At 41.9% G+C, this 20,271-nt stretch overlaps 1 protein-coding gene across 2 annotated transcripts; it reads right to left on the reverse strand.

The window, feature by feature from the left end:
- Window positions 1–1,242: 1,242 nt before the first annotated feature.
- On the reverse strand, window positions 1,243–13,993 carry LOC311113650 (nicotinate-nucleotide pyrophosphorylase [carboxylating]-like). 2 transcript variants are annotated; one of them, XM_084156924.1, is made up of 5 exons: window positions 13,888–13,993; window positions 3,982–4,273; window positions 3,395–3,705; window positions 2,997–3,128; window positions 1,243–2,735 (listed from the first exon to the last, which is right to left on the reverse strand). In XM_084156924.1, exons 2-5 carry the CDS (start codon window positions 4,232–4,234, stop codon window positions 2,520–2,522), a joined length of 912 nt encoding a protein of 303 aa, XP_084013050.1. In that variant the 5' UTR covers window positions 4,235–4,273; window positions 13,888–13,993; the 3' UTR covers window positions 1,243–2,519. The 2 variants fall into 2 exon arrangements, with proteins under 2 accessions (XP_084013050.1, XP_084013049.1); XM_084156923.1 differs by lacking the exon at window positions 13,888–13,993 and adding an exon at window positions 11,330–11,815.
- Window positions 13,994–20,271: the final 6,278 nt, after the last annotated feature.

Below are 20,271 nucleotides of genomic sequence, written 5' to 3' on the forward strand. Positions count from 1 at the left end.
TAAAATGTAAAATGTAAAATGTATGAACTGATACACAAAACGACGCCAGATATATATATATATATATATATAGGGGATACAACCATCCCAGCTCTGCAGATTTTGCTGCGAAGAGACAGAATCATTAGATCACTTGTTTTGGTACTGTCCATATGTAGCTTGTTTTTGGTTGCAGGTTCAGGTATAGCTGAAGAATTATAACATTTATCTGGAGCTAACTCTGCAAATAGCACTGCTGGGTGATTTGAAAAGTCCTAGTCAATCGATCAATAATATAATAATACTCTTAGCAAAAAAAAAAATCTTTTTTTAACAATCTGTAGAAACTATGAGAATAGAAAGCTTCATGTCCTGTCCATTCCACCCTGTGTGTGTGTGTGTGTGTGTACACTTGTGATGAATGTCCATTCCCAGTCCATCTCCTCTTCTCCACCACACAAGTGTAGATGTTGGAATGGTGCGATGAGATCGATAAGGTCCTGCAAGAAAAAGATGGCCAAGACCAGCCTTTATACTAGCTGATTTACAAACATGTCTGTACTGTCTCTTTCATGTTGTATTTAATGGTAGGGTAACAACCAGGGACCATACTATTTTGAATGACTAGTCTGGGTGATTTTAATATAGGCCCTAATTGTTGAATGGGCTAGACAGTTGATATGGTGATATCATGACCTAGTGTGTAACTTACCCTGTTCCTTTTCTCCATTGCCCCTGGGCAAGTGTTGTCTCCCTCTTCATAATCCTGGGGACATTGTTTCTCAAGTTAATGTGTTGTAGACTTTTGGCCCAAATGTTTTGATGCATGAAGTTATATCATGTCATTAACATGAAATGACTGATTATGACAATGTCTGACATAACTGCACAAAATATGCTATCTTCTTTGTGTGAAATTAATGAAAGTATACTTGACAGAAGATTACTTATCTGACAGTGGCATTCCAGCCGGACGTATGTGGCATTCCAGCCGGTCGTATGTGGCATTCCAGCCGTTTGCTTGTGGCTTTTCAGCCGTTTGCTTGTGGCTTTTCAGCCGTTTGCTTGTGGCTTTTCAGCCGTTTGCTTGTGGCTTTTCAGCCGTTTGCTTGTGGCTTTTCAGCCGTTTGCTTGTGGCTTTTCAGCCGTTTGCTTGTGGCTTTTCAGCCACTAAAGTTTGTTTGCGCCCTTACGGCCATCAGAAAGGTAGAATGTAGAAAGAGACGCTCACAGAGAAATAGTAGAAAAAACAATAGTCACAAATAATACTGAGTCTTGTTTTTTTACAACCACACACACACACACATTACATTACATAATACTTCTTGTACTTTAGTTTTGAACCGTTTTACATCTGCTAGCCGCCTCAGATTACCATAGCACAGTTTCCTCTAGGTCTTGTCAATTGGAGCTTCTTGGTGTTTCTGTAATGAAGCTGGCTGCAGTACAGGAGAAAAATAACCTACTTGGTCCTCTGTAGCTCAGCTGGTAGAGCACAGCGCTTGTAACGCCAAGGTAGTGGGTTCGATCCCCAGGACCACCCATACACAAAAATGTATGCACGTATGACTGTAAGTCGCTTTGGAGAAAAGCGTCTGCTAAATGGCATATTATTATTATTTATTACTTTGTAATTTGCATGTCATGCCACTCCTGGTGGTTAGGAACCAAAAAAACACTGCCTTTAGGTAGACCGAGCCCAAAACATCTTCCTGTTTGCGAACATATCATCCTTTTAGCACCTCACCATAGAGGCAAAATCAACTGAATTTCTAAAGTCAAAAGCAGATTGAAACAATGTTTCAAATTGACTTTCTTGCCATCATGAACTTCACATAAATGTAGTTCGATATTTCAAAATGTATGGTTACTTCATAGATTGTTACTTTAATAATTACAAATGTGACAAAAAACAAATAGCTAATAAAATCATCTAACTTACCAACAAGCAACACGTCTTGAAAGAACTCTAGTTATAATGCCAGATAATCTCTTCCTAAATAGAACTGATTTCCTGAAACCCTCTTGCGTTATTTATGCCCTAGCCACCCAAGTCATATCGGGGAAATGGTACCCGTCAATCATAATCAAAACTTGTTTCACAGGCCTATATAATGTAAATTCAAAGATGGCCATTTTATGCATGTTTAACTTAAGTGTTTTGAATACTGATATCTGGTTTATTCATATTAATTGAACAGGTGATGGAAATATTAGTGGTGGAAGTGTGGTGTTTTAATCCAAGAAGCTTTTACAGTATAGTGACTTAGTTACTAATTTATCATATTTTCTCCCGGTGGATCATAGAAATGTGGGATTCTAAAGCATATCCTATATAATAGATAATGATCACTTTGGGACAAAAGAAACTGAGGGAACAGTCTTAATAATGATTTCTAAATTAGTTGTAGTTGTACCCAGAAAAGAAATCATACAGTCATCATCTCTGAATGTCATAGTTTTAAATCTCAAGTAACTTTTCTCTTGATCATCTCCTGGATGAAAATTCAATTTATAACAAAAATCCTGAATTGCCACAGTTACTGTGATTGTAACATGATTGGAAAGGCAACAGGCTTTTGAACCTTGAGGGAGAAGTCTACCACGGGGCAACCCTGGGTGATGCAGCCCAGAGAGATGATGTCCACATGGGGGGAGAGATACTGTGGCAGGGAGTCTGGGGTCACCCCTCCACTGGCCTCGATCAGCACAGACGGGAACTCCTCCTTCAGAAGCTGTGCTGCCGCATGGAGTTCCTGAGAGAGGAAGGGACAGAGGAGGAATAGAGGCCGAAAGGGACGAGTTCGGGAAGAGACCGTGTAGGAAAGAAGAGATTGAACGAAATGCACAGCACTGACACACAGGAGGAAGAAGAATATTACTTTAATTGATAGTCCAATGTACATGAATGTCCCAACGGAAATATGTCTTCTGCTTTATCACAAGCCCTCCAGTACGTCTCTACCGCTTCTACATGACTTCCCTGATGTCTTTGGGATGTCCTTCATCAGTCTCACCTGTGGCTTAAAGTTGTCCAGCATGACGATGTCAGCTCCTGCCGTGGCAGCCTCACTGCCCTCCTCCCGGCTGCCGCACTCCACCTCGATCTTACTGCTGAAGCCACACACAGAGCGGGCGTCCCTCACCGCCTGGAAACCACACAGGTAGGAATTACATCAAATCAGTTCTCTATCAGAATGCAAAATGTATCTCTATTCAAAATGCACAGAGGAAAGACTTCAGCTAAGCACTCGTATTAGAAAAAGGCCAGATCTAATTGTACATATTGGAATATGAAAGACATGCATTCTTGCACTCTGATTTTCATGCATTTGTGAAAGGATTTCAGAGGAATCGACAACCACAATATAGTATAGGTTGATGTCAAATGTTTGAGCCATCCACCCCTGCCTACCTGTGTGACACTCCCTGATGCCCATATGTGATTGTCTTTCAGCATCACCATACCACTCAGGTCCTGTCTGTGCATGGACACGCCGCCCACCAGCATGGCATACTTCTCCACCAGCCGGAACCCAGGGGTGGTTTTACGCGTGCCAGCCACATGGCCATGCCAGCCTGCCTCCCTGGCGATGCTCTGTAGCTGGGAGCAGCGGGTGGCTATCCCCGAGGCCCGGGCCAGGCAGTTGAGGGCCGGTCTCTCACCGAGGAGGACGCACCTTGCTGGACCTCTGACCACAGCAGTCTGGGCCACCGCATCTGGACCTGGTGGAGGTGAGGTCAAAGTAGAGTTTACCTAAAAAATTACAAACATCATGTGAGTGAACTGTATTTAAATGGTTAGATTTTAATCAGTTGGAATCTATTCCAACTGAATTTTGTGTATGCCAGACTCAAAGCTTGTTTCCCCAATACCTTCTCCAAATGAATTTGGCAGTGTGATCAGACTTGAGGTGTATTGTCATCATATTTGTGAGGCATCTGTGTATTCTCCAAGTCCTCCAGCATGCTTTTTGACCAGGCTCATAGTTGTTCTCTTACCCAGCTGTGCCCCCTCTCTGTGTGCCCATTCCACAGTGCAGCTGAGCTCAGTGAAGACAGCAGTGAAGAAGGGGCTGCCTGCCAGCACGCTGCACGGCGTTTTACACAACAACCTGGCCTCAACCTCATGTGACCCCACACACAACCCTGCAGGGTCAAAGTTCGGTGTGTCCTCTGCTAGCCACTCCCGTGCCAGCCGGGTCAGCGTGTGGGGAGGGAGGGTGTGTGACAGGTCATACTGAGGAGGAGTCATCTTGAGAGGTGAGGTCAAATGTGACGCCGGGAAGTTGTTCTGTTAAGAACGGAGAAAGGGGGTTAGTTCTAGTGCTTTAATCTGTCTATCCACTGATGATAGTTAACAGTTTGTAGTTTATTTGTACCAATAAACTGTCCTGAGTTCTGGTATGAATGAATCCCTGCACTCAATGTGTTTTTTCGACCTGTTGCTTTGTAACAGTGTCCCTCTTCAGGTTAAGATTAATCACAAATGAAGAACGCCGGTGTGGGGGCTCAGAGGAGAATGAAAATGGCCGTTTTGGGGGCCTCAAGGGGGCTGATGTGTTAGAAATGCCAAAGCCGATTTCTGGTCCCAGTCGGCCCCTGCCGGTGTGGTGATATAACTCAAGACCCTGGTACAAGTTCAGAGTGCAGATTGCAAAGAGCGCTCTGTAAGCCACACCCCAGTGGGCAGAGCTAGGCATGTTGCTTGTGCACATTTTAGTAAGGAGATCTCAAATGGAGATAGAATCTCATTTTACAGTGGGTCTGCGGTGGTTCTGTGTAGTTATGCTAATATATCTGAGTCAAGTGCATTGCAGTCAATCTATGATCAATAAGAAAGATCTTAGGGATGCTCTCACTAACCCGTTTTCTATTTCTCTGAGTCTCCCCACCCGAGGCTCTAGGACAACGGCTGAGGGCACCCTGGCCGACACCTGGACGTGCCTGCCCCCCCTCCCCTCCCCTCTATCTGCCTGTTGCTGCCTCCACTGCTTCAGTCTCTCCCCCCACCCCCACACACAGAAACTTGGATTTCTTTACTTACCATGACATCTTTATGAACAGCCATCTGACCATAGGGTCTTGAAGTGTTTGTACCCTCTATAGCCTAGCTATGGATATTGTCTGAGCTTGCTGGTCATATATGACCGTGATTTAATAATGGATGGAAAACAGACTGTTGCTCTTTCCTTATTGAAACGCATGGTGAATAATGAGGGCGACTATGTTTTCAATGTGTCAAGTGTATGCAATGCAAATTACAATAAAGATTGCGATTGTGAATTCATTGTATGTTTTGTACATTCCGATTGGGCAATTCTGCTCATTGACCTGGTTGTCTTCATTGTTGCCAATAAGACCTTATTGTGAACCTTGTCCTGTCTCTGTACATTGATTTATCACCACAAGAATCCTTAATACACAATCATCCAAGTTAGGATCAATAAACTGCTACAACTAGGGTTAAGGTCAATTCCACTGAAAAGCAATGCAGAATCATTTGAACACTGCCTATCATAACCCAAGATCTAAAGCTGTATTAGTTCATATTAGACCATCTATAAATCTGTTTTATGAATTTGAATGGTTATATTTTTCTAGCCTATCCCACAGTTTACAAAAACGTGGCAGGGCCAGGCTGTTGCAATAGGAGAATATGGCTATTTCTGTCAATGAATGACTGTTTGAATAAACATCCTTTATTCTGTTTGTGTGTGTACCTTTGTGCACTTGTGTGATGGATGGATCAATGTTAACAATTGATAAATTGCAAAAAATTGAATGACACCTAATGACACCTGGATCTTTATATTCTAAAGTTTCTGAACAGTCATGTAACCATTGGAAGTGTTTTTGTTGCCATGTAGGCCTAGTATTTAGCCTTTGTTGGGGGTAACCAAGGGGACTGTAATTCCTTAGGTGCTGGTAGCTGAAGATGTGTTAGCCCTCAGGTGAAGAGGCAGTAGGTGACAGACTCTGGACAGTGGACACACACACGTACAACCTGTGTTCAACACAACTTATCAATAACATAAATAATTATCAAGTGTCAAAATTCATCAAAGTACTACAAGTCAACTGTGATTCCACGGTCTAGCATCTGTGCTGTCCCGTGTGGCTCACTTGGTAGAGCATGGCACTTGCAACGCCAGGGTTGTGTGTCCGATTCTCATGGGGGACCAGTATGAAAATGTATGCACTCACTACTACTGTAAGTCGTTCCCTTAGCTCTACCCAACAGACGCGTCAGCATGATTGAGTTCGGCTGGCGCCTAGCTGAACCGAACGAGTGTGCTTGCATACTCCCTTAAAATACTTTTCACTTGAAAAAATGAGAAAAATTAATAAAATAAATAAATAAATAAATTGGTCATTTAGCAGACGCTCTTATCCAGAGCGACTTACAGGAGCAATTAGGGTTAAGTGCCTTGCTCAAGGGCACATCGACAGATTTTTCACCTAGTCGGCTCGGGGATTAGAACCAGCGACCTTTCGGTTACTGGCACAACGCTCTTAACCACTAAGCTACCTGCCGCCCCAAGAGAAGTGGAAATAGTACCGTTTGTCCATTTTGAGATGCCGTAGCATTATCAGAATTAATCTAAAATAACTCAAGTAATCGGTTATTAATTGTAATGTTTTTGCCGAGGATATATTAGTTGCGCAATTTTACATCTAACTAAGATGTTTGGTGCAGTATTTCTCAATGAAAACATTTGCATGAAAACAAGTCATCTCACATTGAATGACAGACTTTATTGAATAATCCCTACTGTTGACCTATCACCGATAAAGAGGCGTAGACTTCGGCTCCAAACTTCGGTGAGGGTCTTTTCGGCTGTTCGGGCACACAAAACCGAAGTCCAAAACAAAACAAAAACGTCACAAAATGTAATCATAATATATGCACGAACTCTTCCGAACAGTTTCGGAATGGGAAGTATGCGGACATCTTAAGGCACATCTCTGATATTAAGAGATCTCTACCTTTAGTAAACTATTAGTCACACTTCCAGTTCACAATTCCATTTTACATAAGCTTTTATTTTACTTGCTATACAACAGAGAACAAAATGTCCAAATCAGACTGTACAAAACATACAATGAATTCACAATGGCTGTCTTTAGCGTAATTTGCATTGCATTCAATTGACACATCGAAAACATAGTAGCCCTCCAACTATCAATTTTCCATCCAGTTATAAATCAAGAAGTGTTATTGGGCCAAGTCTAGGAGACGCCACAATTTCCACCAGTGTTCTTTTGTGTGAAAAGTACAAAGTGTGTCTCTGACAAGGGTCAATTACAATGTGAATGTAATGTCCATCAGGTCTCTCTTGTGAACGAGCAGAATTTATTCCAAGCACTGGTGGTCACTAGATAAACAACGCCCCCCTTAGGCAGATATTGTTCTATTGAGAACTGTCTGGGACTTATTTCCCTGTTTGCTACTAAAATATATTTTATTTATTAAGTTAATAGACAAAATTAACTGCAATACACATGGTCTGAAATAAATTAGCATAACTACACAGACCCATTGTAAAACGAGAGGCCTATCTTGGTAATATAATGTGTCCCAGTGCACAAGCAACATGCCTAGATAGGCCCGCTGGGGGCGTGGTTTACGGAGCGCTCTTTGCAACGGCAGTGTTCGATTAAGGATTAAGCTGAGCCGAGGTGCACCGGTCTATGGCCTGTGAGGTGAAAGGGCAAAAGTGGTGAGGAAGGAGCGCTCTTCTCAAATCAAACAGTAATCTGCGCCCCTCCGGTCATCTTTCAGCATGGTCTATCGTTCAGAAATATACATCTCCTTTCCATAAAAGGCAGATTGGGAAGGCAGAAAGTGTCTATCTTCAATAGTAATCACTTTTGCATGTGAAAACACAGAATCCTACTCATTACAGTGCAGCCAACTTTTGAAGAAAGCTTGGAGAGATTTGCTATTTGAATTTCATTGCCATCTGGCACAACCCCTAGATGGGGGACTGGGGGGGTCCTCCCTCAGGAAAATGTTACTGTTTTAAAGCTCATTTCCTGCAATTCTACATATTTTGACATGGCTTAGGCCTATGAGCAGGGCGGATTTTTTTTTACAGGTCAAGTGTAATCAGGATGCTTTGAACATTAAATGAACACTGAAAAATCTATGACTTTGTTGCTTTGAGATTTTTTAGGGATCAAATTTAAAGAATGCAAATATTTTTTTAAACATCTTTTATAGTTGGTTTGACACTTTCTTCAGACAGTAATTAAATGAGCTCGGGAGACAGGCAAATGCTAAAAACAGTGCACCAAGGCTCTGCACAGGAAATTGTAATATTAATGGTTGATGGCAGTGGTTAACCAAATCATAGATTGCAGTCTCGTTGTCCATAGACTGATTTCAAGGTAAGGACACAAACATTTTGTAATTTAGGTGAACTCGCTCTTTAAAATAGGGCTGGAAGAAAATCCTGCTTTCTCTCCAGAAGGGTTGGCCACCCCTGATTTATGTTTCCCAAGTGCTGGTTGTTTGAAAATGTTCTTGTTATAACAATAATCTCTCAAAATCACCCAACCTTTAAAAAAAATTGAATGAATATCAATATTCAGATGGTTTATGCCTACTAGGTGAAGATCCTTGCCATCATCTTACTCGACATAGACTATATGATGCCTTTATGAGTTGTGAGTCCCCCTACCATCTCTGCCTAGCATGTGCACAATACTAAAATGTCAAATTATATTTGATTCCTGGAGCATTTAAGAGCCATGCTTCCTGAGTGGCGCAGTGGTCTAAGGCACTGCATCGCAGTGCTAACTGTGCCACTAGAGATCCTGGTTTGAATCCAGGCTCTGTCGCCGCTGGCCGCGACCGGGAGACTCATGGGCGGCGCACAATTGGCCCAGCGTCGTCCAGGGTAGGGGAGGGAATGGCCGGCAGGGATGTAGCTCAGTTGATAGCGCATGGCGTTTGCAACGCCAGGGTTGTGGGTTCGATTCCCACGGGGGGCCAGTATAAAAAAAATATGTATTCACTAACTGTAAGTCGCTCTGGATAAGAGCGTCTGCTAAATGACTAAAATGTAAATGTATTTGAATCTCATTCAAAACTGTCCATGAATGGCAACAATGTATAGACTCATATAATTAATTTTCAAAGACAACTAGGCATATCACATTTCAAATATGTGATTATACTGGTAAAACCGGGAAGAAGTGGAATAATAAAATAAGTGTGGGGAATAACAGTAGTTAGTCTATATTGTAGCCCATTGTTAATGAGAATCATTCCACTGACCAGACTAAGTAAATAGATAAAATTTCCTGAAGACAAGTTGACAAAATCTGCCACAACACCCTAACCAAATTATTTGTATATTAATTGTCATCCCTGTAGAATCAAAATGGACACTTTTTGTTTCACAATCTGTTTGACAAAATAATTTTTCATAGTTACAAACATGCCACCCTACCAAACCAAATCATACTGTAGGTCTGTCTGCTGTGTGGATTAAATCGACTTTAGTACATTACATTTTAGTCATTTAGCAGACGCTCTTATCCAGAGCGATTTACATGAGCAATTAGAGTTAAGTGCCTTGCTTAAGGGCACATCGACAGATTTTTCACCTAGTCGGCTCGGGGATTAGAACCAGCGACCTTTCGGTTACTGGCACAACGCTCTTACCCACTAAGCTACCTGCCGCCCATGCTGTCAAATATTATCTGCAATAATATTATCTGCAATAATAGGGACAGGAGTAACAGCAACCTAATTTTGTTGACAACATTGTATTTTACAGTTTTATACATTCAGCAGAATACGTTCTCTCTCGCCATTCAGCTCCACTCTAATCTTGAGGGGCGTTTCTTTAAAACATGCATCCAATCCCCTTGATTCCTTACATAACTAGACCTGCTAGATATGCTTCAATGTGCCGCGGTTCACAGTGCTGTGGTAAAACAGGACAATAAGATTCTGCTCGTGATGCTAAATTCCAGGCGCAGATGCTCTGATTTCAAAACGATTTGGAGCACAGTTGAACAGTTAACGCGCTGACTAATTATAAAAAAATTAATGCAGTACTTTTCAATGCGTGAGATATAAGAGATGTGCCGTGAGTGTGAGAAGAGGGTCAAATGCGCATGTCTCACGGTCAATGCGTGAGAGTTTGCAGCTCTGTCATTTCGCCAAGTCCTTATCCCACGTCCATTTTGTTTTGAACCAAATTCGCCGTTGGCCAAAGCGAACGCAATCACCTATAACCCATCTACCGGGCCAGACAACCCAATCATCTCAGTGTTTCCCACTAGATAGAACAGCCAAAGTCAAAATAACTCCGACTTAATAATATAATAATTGACTTGCTACGTGGTTGCTGCGGCACGTGTATAAATCCATCCATTTAACAAGTCGGATATTTCCCGAGTTTCCTTGTTCCGAATCCCACGTGAAAGCGGCAAAATTAATGGGTCTGTGGTAAACACAGGCTTAGGAGATCTTGTTTTGTTCTATAATATATTCTTCATCAGCTAACGCTTGTGTATTTTGAACCATTTATGTGATCAAAACAAGCACATAAAGGCGTCCCAATTAATAAAGGTCTGATAGTCTCATAAAACAAAAAGTATAAGAACTCCTAAGCCTGTGTTAACCTTAGACCTTATTTTCAGTGTTTATCCCGAAACCCTATTCTTTCCCCATTCACTTCCCCCATTTGAATAGCTGAACGAAACAGATGTAACTCATTTCCGCTTTTTAGGACAACAAGCTGGCGAGCTCTACGGGCGCGTTCCTCTGCCCAGGCGTTGGTCCCGTGTAGCTCAGTTGGTAGAGCATGGCGCTTGCAACGCCAGTGTTGTGGGTTCGATTCCCACGGGGGGCCAGTATGAAAATGTATGCACTCACTAACTGTAAGTGGCTCTGGATAAGAGAGTCTGCTAAATGACTAAAATGTCAAATGTAAAATGTTGCTGACGCATGCCATATCTTACAACGGCTGGATAGGTATTTTAAGTATCAGCTAACCATATCATGTTTTAGCAATGTCAGTCGATGACGTTTTACGCAACAATTGGTTTGGTTGATGCATGCAACGTCTGGGAACAAGACCTAACTATTGCCACGTTTAAGACAACTGGGAACTCGAAAAAAAACGACCCCGGACTGGGAAAGGTCGTTTCAAACGATAATTCCAAGTCGGAAACTCGGGTATCTTTCTAGAGGTCCGAGCATGTCACCACACCGGACCCAGATTTTTTTTTGTGAACGGCGATCATTGGTCGAAATGTAGTAATCATTGATCAAGCATGCTATATTTATTTTTAGTTGTCTTCTCTTATCTTCTTCCGAAATCCTCACCTGCTTCTTCAGAGCCGACTGAACGTTGGTGCTCTTGATGATGTGGATATCTCTGCACTCAATGTGCTTTTTCGACGCGTTGTGTTTTTTAACAGTGTCCTTCTTCAGGTGAGGATTCCCCACCACAAACGAAGAAAGCTTGCCTGCAAGTTGTGCTTCGGCCTTGCAATACTTGCAAAACATAACATTTCCTTCAAGATGCAACCACGGGAAAGCTTTCTCCCACTGTGCGTTATATTTGTATTGTTTCCCACCGGCAGTTGTTGGCGAAGCGGGGGCAACGCCGGTGGCAGTGCTAACGCTACTGCTAGCCGAATCTTCATCTTGTGTTGCTGGTGGCTCGGCAAGATCACTGGCAGATTCGGACCCAGCATCCTCGGGTTCCTGATGACCTTGTCGCCTAAAATTTAATTGGATGCTTTTCATTCTCCTTTACAGTTGCGAGCCAAAACGGGCGCACTCTTCTCTCAAGGTACTCGTCTCAAAGGCTCGCGGTTTCAGCCTCTGACTAGGCTATGATTGGCGCGTTCAGCTACGCAAACTTGAACCTGGTTACGATTGGCTCGTTGAGCTGCGCCTTGAAAACGTGAAGTCCCGCCTACTTCCGGGTTCAAGCCCCGTACTGTTTAATGAACTTCAAGCTTATATCGCAGATAGAACAATGAGACAGATATTTCACCGGATGTATAAATGTGACGCATCCGCTTTGCGTTTCCACTCACTACCAAATATGGGAGGAAGCCCAGTGGCCGGCAGTGGGAGAAGATGGAACGAGTTGGATTTTGACCGACATTCTGCAAATGTTCTCATCGATGAAACCTTATCTCAATACAGTTCTGTTTCCAAAACTAAACTATGTTACGAACAGAGTGGACTACGTTTTGTAGACTTTACCCTTTGCCAAAGTTTCAAAAAAATTGGGTTGTTTAGAAGGACTGCAAAGGCGAATTCAGTTATCGCACACGTGCACTTCAGAGTTTGCGTTCCCTAACGGAAATATGTAAATATATGCTAGAACGCGCAAATAGGAACTCAATATCTGCACACCTCCTTGATTTTCTGCCCACTATGACGCATTTGTTCCCATTTGAAACAACAGGCTGTGGTCCATCTTGGTTTAGTTATAAAAAGTATTTGGTTTGGTTATAATTTTTTTGTTGCTTATTATCAAATTCATGAAAACTTGGTCATTTAAGATATGTAGAATTATATTCCTATATTATATTTACTTCTACCTAATAGAGTTTTTTTCATATTCGAAAACCTTCATAAAAGGCATTGGTTAAAGGTAAATTAATCCATGAATACGAATATTATTTTACATATCTTAAATTATAAAATTTTCAAGAATTGTATGATATACGCCAAAAGCCCATTTAAAAACAGTACAGGTATACATGCTATGAAACAAAACAGCAGGTATAAACCGCAACTCGCACATGTGCTCATAACTCTCACGTGTATAACTACAACCAGTTAACAAGTCGTAATGTCAGAGTTTCCAAGTTCCGACTAATATGTGAAAGCAGCATAAGTAAGATCCTTGGGACGTCCACCAGAGCATCTACAGATAACTGGTGGCAGACTAATAACTTCCTCAAACTAAAAGTAGTTCCGAAAGAATGTTAAGTTAGGTTACTCTTAGCTCAAACTCTAGGCAACATTCTTCCTTCTCCCTGCAGATCTCTATGAGACTTGCAAAAATTCATTTTTGAAACAAAATGAGTCTGTTGTACAGTAAAAAGTCATTTTGTGTGCAGAAATGATCCATTCTAATAACATTTGGTCCACAGCAATGGTCATGTATAACAGTGGTTCTCAAACCTTTTGGAGTTACTGTATCTCCAATCACATTTTGCTCTGACAAGTTCTTACGTATCTCATGACCTACCCCAACAAATTTTATAGGAATGTTTACGAAACACAATTGTTGTGTACTTAAACACTATTCAACAATACACTAAATCAAATATCCAAATTAATGTGGATATACAATAGGCTACAGAGGAATGTTTATTTACTACCTAATAAACTAACAAAAGTAACAATGTTTCTCTTTTCTTTGATATTGATTTGATTCATTGATTGTTTAGGACCTTCAAAGCTGACAATAACACCAGAAAAGTGGAATTTGATCCTTTGCTCATGTTGTAATGTTTACAAGCTAAGCGAAGAATGTGAAAATCAGTCACATTGAGTTACAGCTTTGAAAAAAACTATTAGTCTTCTTGTTTTTTCATGTTTGTTGAACCAGACTTAATCCGAGCAACATAAAAGTTCAAAGTCAAACAAAAAAATATATAATACAAAAAGTAATGTTAATTTACTGATTTCTATATATTTTTTATAATTCTGTTAGAATAGTTTTCATTCAGACAAAGATCTTCACTGACATGTCAATTTAATTTCAGAGTCCCAATTATTGGCCCCAAAGCCTTAAAAGTTGCAATCTAAATTCATTATGATTATCTTACTTCTGGAATGATCAGTCATTCTAAAGCACAGCAGATGTCACTTTCCTAAATGCAAAGTGGTGGTTTGGTTTCGGACATACTCACCTTAGTGTAGTGCAATATGCAGGTTTCAGACAAGAAGAGAAAGGGATGTGGGGCTGCATTAAACCTACACTGCACAATGTAAACAGAGATTGTTTATGATGATGTCAGACAACTCTTGCGCAGCACTGCCAGACACGACACACGACGCACTCGAACACATCCCGTAGCTTCACCAGAGATGGAAGAGCAAGCAAAACATCTCACTCGCTCCTTTTTTTCTGTTACATATACTGTATAGTCAATTAACTAGCTGAGCAGACCAGACCATCTTGGGACTCCCCCACCATTAAAACAAATATTTTGGAAGCTATAGAAATGCATTTATTAATGTCTACATTTGTTTTGCGACATGTATTCTATTACAGACAGCTTAATGCATACTTTTAAATTGTATTATCTGAGCTACATACATGTAATTCTATCCTTGAATCATTTAATTCAAATACTGTAGAATTCAATTCATTCCTATGGAGGACTGCTTCTTCTGAGGAGTGCCAATATGGCTGACCGGTGCCTTCAAAGCCTCTCATTGTCCAATAGATAGCATCAGAAATCCAGGGTTTATATACAGACCCAGCTGCTAATGCCACGTTAAAAACAACTGGGAACTCATAAATCTCAGACTTCTAACTTCAGTGTGTTCAAGACAACTGGGAACTTGGGAAAAAAAACTAGCTCTGACTGGGAAAAATCATTTTCAATGGTCATCCAACTCGGAATTCTAACTCGGGAACTCTGGCCTTTTTCTAGAGCTCCAACTTTCTGACCTGAAGATCACTGACGTCATGATTTGACCTAGTATGTTTCGGAGTTCCCAGTTTTCTTGAATGCACCATAATGCATTGGTCTACCACAGTATGAGTCATAATACCCATAAAACCTAGTGGTCAAACACAGAAATGGTTACAATCGTTTTTCCACCATTCATTCATTCATAAATAAGGTTACATGCCTATACTAAGGATCTACTGTCCAGAGGGTAACAGTAAACAATGTTTTCCCGCAGTAAACACACTCTTGACTCGAGAGGATGAATCAGTCAATCTCTGAAACCTCAAAAAACCTGACTAAAATAATTCAGCTAGCTAGGGTAGCTACAAGTCAAGTAGTACTTGAAGTAGGCTACCCACCCCTCACCCACAGACACAAACATTATCAAAAACGCCTAGCCCTAGCTTCCCCAAGTTAGCTACCAAGCTAGACTGTTGGTTTATAAAAACTTGTTTTTATTAATTTCTCACGCATTTAAATGGCTAGACAAATAGATGGCTATTAGCAATCTAGCCATGCTAATGTTGCTAACTAACCATGAGTTACCTAGCTAAATAACAGGCATTTTCAATTAACATCTTGCATAAGACAGTTCACAGAATTGTCAATTTTTAAACAACTTTAGCCAATTTATGAATGACTAAATATAGCTAACATTACACAGTTAATCCAGAGATTCTTACCTTTGCCTCGATTCTGCGGTCTCCTCCAGATCATCATGGCCCTTGTGAGACGTGAAGCTTGAGACAGGCATTTGTAGTTCTGTATGATAGCATATTTAGCGTTTCATTTTTGGGGGGTAAATACATGCGAATATATTGATAAAAGTCACCTTGTCCAAGAGCGATTTGCACCGTTTTCAAAACATCACGCCAGGATATGTCTACACGAAACACAGTACTTATTTGAAGTGTTTCAAAAATCCACAACGGAAAAAATGAATGGTGAAAAAACGATTGGAACCATTTCCGTGTTTGACCGCTAGGTTTTATGGGTATAATGACGGGTCCACTGTGGGGCACAGTGGAGTTGTCATAATACCCATAAAACCTAGTGGTCAAACAGGGAAATGGTTCCAATCGTTTTTTCACCATTCATTTTATCCATTGTGGATTTTCATAAATAAAGTTTGATTTGATTGATGACATTACAGCTGTAGAATATTTAATAAACTGTAATTTTCAGTAGTGCAGTTTTTCATAAATTTGTAATTGATAACCTGGGATTTTATCACTTGACATATCAAATAGTGGGAAGGATCTTATAAATCAAGACTATATGAATGCATGTACCACTCCGAATAAATAAATACTGTGCCTTTGAAGATTTGTCTCTGGTTATGAAACTACAATACATTTACATTTACGTCATTTAGCAGACGCTCTTATCCAGAGCGACTTACAAATTGGTGCATTCACCTTATAGCCAGTGGGATAACCACTTTACAATGTTTTTTTTTTTTTTTTTTGGGGGGGGGGGGGGGGGTAGAAGGATGACTTTATCCTATCCCAGGTATTCCTTAAAGAGGTGGGGTTTCAAATGTCTCCGGAAGGTGGTGAGTGACTCCGCTGTCCTGGCGTCGTGAGGGAGCTTGTTCCACCATTGGAGTGCCAGAGCAGCGAACAGTTTTGACTGGGCTGAGCGGGAACTATGCTTCCGCAGAGGTAGGGGAGCCAGCAGGCCAGAGGTGGATGAACGCAATGCCCTCGTTTGGGTGTAGGGACTGATCAGAGCCTGAAGGTACGGAGGTGCCGTTCCCCTCACAGCTCCGTAGGCAAGCACCATGGTCTTGTAGCAAATGCAAGCTTCAACTGGAAGCCAGTGGAGTGTGCGGAGGAGCGGGGTGACGTGAGATAACTTGGGAAGGTTGAACACCAGACGGGCTGCGGCATTCTGGATGAGTTGTAGGGGTTTAATGGCACAGGCAGGGAGCCCAGCCAACAGCGAGTTGCAGTAATCCAGACGGGAGATGACAAGTGCCTGGATTAGGACCTGTGCCACTTCCTGTGTAAGGCAGTGTCGTACTCTCCGAATGTTGTAGAGCATGAACCTACAGGATCGGGTCACCGCCTTGATGTTAGCGGAGAACGACAGGGTGTTGTCCAGGGTCACGCCAAGGCTCTTCGCACTCTGGGAGGAGGACACAACGGAGTTGTCAACCGTGATGGCGAGATCATGGAACAGGCAGTCCTTCCCCGGGAGGAAGAGCAGCTCCGTCTTGCCAAGGTTCAGCTTGAGGTGGTGATCCGTCATCCATACTGATATGTCTGCCAGACATGCAGAGATGCGATTCGCCACCTGGTTATCAGAAGGGGGAAAGGAGAAGATTAGTTGTGTGTCGTCTGCGTAGCAATGATAGGAGAGGCCATGTGAGGATATGACAGAGCCAAGTGACTTGGTGTATAGCGAGAATAGGAGAGGGCCTAGAACTGAGCCCTGGGGGACACCAGTGGTGAGAGCACGTGGTGCGGAGACAGCTTCTCGCCACGCCACTTGGTAGGACGCAATCCAAGAGTGAGCTGCGCCGGAGATGCCCAGCTCGGAGAGGGTGGAGAGGAGGATCTGATGGTTCACAGTATCAAAGGCAGCAGACAGGTCTAGAAGGACAAGAGCAGAGGCACGCTGGATGTCTAAACAAAGTAAATTCTGGATGTCAATAGGTGTTTAGATTCATTCTCATCAATGACAACATTCTAGAACTGAGTTATCACTCATCTAAGTCTGGTATCTGGGGTAATTTAATGATTATACAGTGCATTCGGAAAGTATTCAGACCCCTTGACTTTTTCCACATTTTGTTACATTACAGACTTATTTTAAAATTGATTAAATTGTTTTTACCCCCTCATCAATCTACACACAATACCCCATAATGGACAAAGCAAAAACAGGTTTTTAGAATAATTTTTATTTATTTAACTAGGCAAGTCAGTTAAGAACAAATTCTTATTGACGACCTACACCGGCCAAACCCGGACGACGCTGGACCAATTGTGCGCCGCCCTATAGGACTCCCAATCACAGCCGGTTGTGATACAGCCTGGAATCGAACCAGGGGGTCTGTAGTGACGCCTCAAGCACTGAGATGCAGTGCCTTAGACCGCTGCGCCACTCGGGAGCCCAAAATGTCTGAAAATGTATTTAAAACCCCCCTGGAAATAATACATTTACATAAGTATTCAGACACTTTACTCAGTACTTTGTTGAAGCACCTTTGGCAGCAATTACAGCCTCAAGTCTTCTTGGGTTTGATGCTACAAGCTTGGCACACCTGTATTTGGGGAGTTTCTCCCATTCTTCTCTGCAGATCCTATTTTCAGGTCTCTCCAGAGCCGTGTTCGATCTGGTTCAAGTCCGGGCTCTGGCTGGGCCACACAAGGACATTGAGACTTGTCCCGAAGCCACTCCTGTGTTGTCTTGGCTGTGTGCTTAGGGTTGTTGTTTTGTTGGAAGGTGAACCGTCGACCCAGTCTGAGGTCCTGAGTGCTCTGGAGCAGGTTTTCATCAAGGATCTCTTTGTACTTTGCTCCATTAATCTTTCCCTCAATCCTGACTAGTCTCCCAGTCCCTACCGCTGAAAAACATCCCCACAGCATGATGCTGCCACCACCATGCTTCACCGTAGGGATGGTCCCAGGTATCCTCCAGACGTGATGCTTGGCATTCAGGCTAAAGAGTTCAATCTTGGTTTCATCAGACCAGAGAATCTTGTTTCTCATAGTCTGAGAGTCTTTAGGTGCCTTTTGGCAAACTCCAAACTGGCTGTCATGTGCCTTTTACTGAGGAGTTGCTTCCGTCTGGCCACTCTACCATAAAGGCCTGATAGGTGGAGCGCTGCAGAGATGGTTGCCTTCTGGACATTTCTCCCATCTCCACAGAGGAACTCTGGAGCTCTGTCAGATTGACCATTGGGTTCTTGGCCACCTCCCTGGTGGGACCAAGGCCCTTCTCTCCAGATTGCTCAGTTTGGCTGGGCGGCCAGCTCTAGGAAGAGTCTTGGTGGTTCCAAACTTCTTTCATTTAAGAGTGATGGAGGCCACTGTGTTCTTGGGGACCTTCAATTCTGTAGACATTTTTTGGTACCCTTCCCCAGATCTGTGCCTCGACACAATCCTGTCTCGTAGCTCTACGGACAATTCCTTCGACCTCGTGGCTTGGTTTTTGCTCTGACATGCACTGTCAACTGTGGGACCTTATATAGACAGGTGTGTGCCTTTCCAAATCATGTCCAATCAATTGAATTTATCACAGGTGGACTCCAATCAAGTTGTAGAAACATTTCAAGGATGATCAATGGAAACAGGATGCACCTGAGCTCAATTTCGAGTCTCATAGCAGAGGGTCTGAATACTTATGTAAATAAGGTATTTCTGTTTTTTATGTTTTTTTTTATTTTATTTGCTAAAATGTCTAAAAACCTGTTTTCGCTTTGTCATTAAGGGGTATTGTGTGTAGAGTGAGGAAAAACATTCATTTAATCTATTTTAGAATAAGGCTGTAAAGAAACAAAATGTGGAAAAAGTCAAGGGGTCTAAATACTTTCCGAATGCACTGTATAACTGATTAAGTGGCTCTTTCCTTGTAGAATGCTGACAGCAGTATAAAACATATTGTATTGCTAAGATGCTCAAACTTAACTCACCGACACAGGATCAACTTTAACCCTCATGCTGGCCCTGACCAAACTGGTAAGTTGCCCTTCAAGCTAGCTGTACTTCTCCACATGGCCAGACTTATAGTGATCTTCTCCCCTTTTAATGCTCTTATGCTCATCCTTGAAAAATGCCATAAGGTCTGAAATAGACACCAAAGTTGACATACTGTACAAACAATGTTGTCTAAGAAATTTTAAATGATTTTATGATCTACTGCTCTGCTAGCTAAACAATTACCTAGGCAAAATAATAAAAAAATATGTTCTGATCTACTGCTCTGCTAACTAGCTAGCTAAAGTGTAGTCAGTGGCTAACTAAGACAGAGAAAGGGGATGGAAGTTCAACACTTAATTAAATTAATTTAAATACAGCACATGGTTATCAAAACGTCACACCAAGGTAAGCCTACACCAAAAGTGTTTGTAAAATTCAGGTTGTGAAACATTTATGGAACCATTTCCACGTTTTACTGCTAGGTTTTATGGGTATTATGACCCGTCCACTGTGGCAGACTATTGGGCAAAACAGACCGGGTTGGCTTAGATTGTTGACAACATGTAAACTAAATTTAGTCTCCAATGTTTATTGAAAACATAAATACATTTGCACAATGAGCACTTGTCTCTCAAATACATTGTTGGTTAGCTAGCTAGTGAATTTTAGTAATATTAGCATAGATATGGCATCAGTCAAAACACCTCAACACAAGATATGGTATCAAGAATAAGATAAAACTAGCTCAAATGAGCCACCTATGATGCCCCACATGGCAGCTTCTTGTCATTGTTGCTATCTGGTCATCCAGAATCACAACAACACACGGACTTCTGCCCCATTGAAGCGTGCGCATCGTTTTCGTTGTCAGCTAACCAATCTATGGAAGAGCCACTCCTTAAGCAGACCGGAACTGTGACTATTTTTTTCAATGGTTAACGGCCTGAGTGGGACATCTTCGTTT

The sequence above is a fragment of the Coregonus lavaretus genome (assembly GCF_964263955.1).
Source record: "Coregonus lavaretus genome assembly, chromosome: 40".
Taxonomy (NCBI): domain Eukaryota; kingdom Metazoa; phylum Chordata; class Actinopteri; order Salmoniformes; family Salmonidae; genus Coregonus; species Coregonus lavaretus.

What these genes read in the sequence shown, in the direction of transcription:
- LOC311113650 (XM_084156923.1), bottom strand. Translation starts at nt 11,755, where the DNA reads ATGAAAAGCATCCAATTAAATTTTAGGCGACAAGGTCATCAGGAACCC. An exon ending in CAGAGAGGGGGCACAGCTGG is followed by an intron (nt 3,706 to 3,981) that starts GTAAGAGAACAA and finishes CACCTCCACCAG; the next exon opens with GTCCAGATGCGGTGGCCCAG. An exon ending in TGGACAACTTTAAGCCACAG is followed by an intron (nt 2,736 to 2,996) that starts GTGAGACTGATG and finishes TTCCTCTCTCAG; the next exon opens with GAACTCCATGCGGCAGCACA.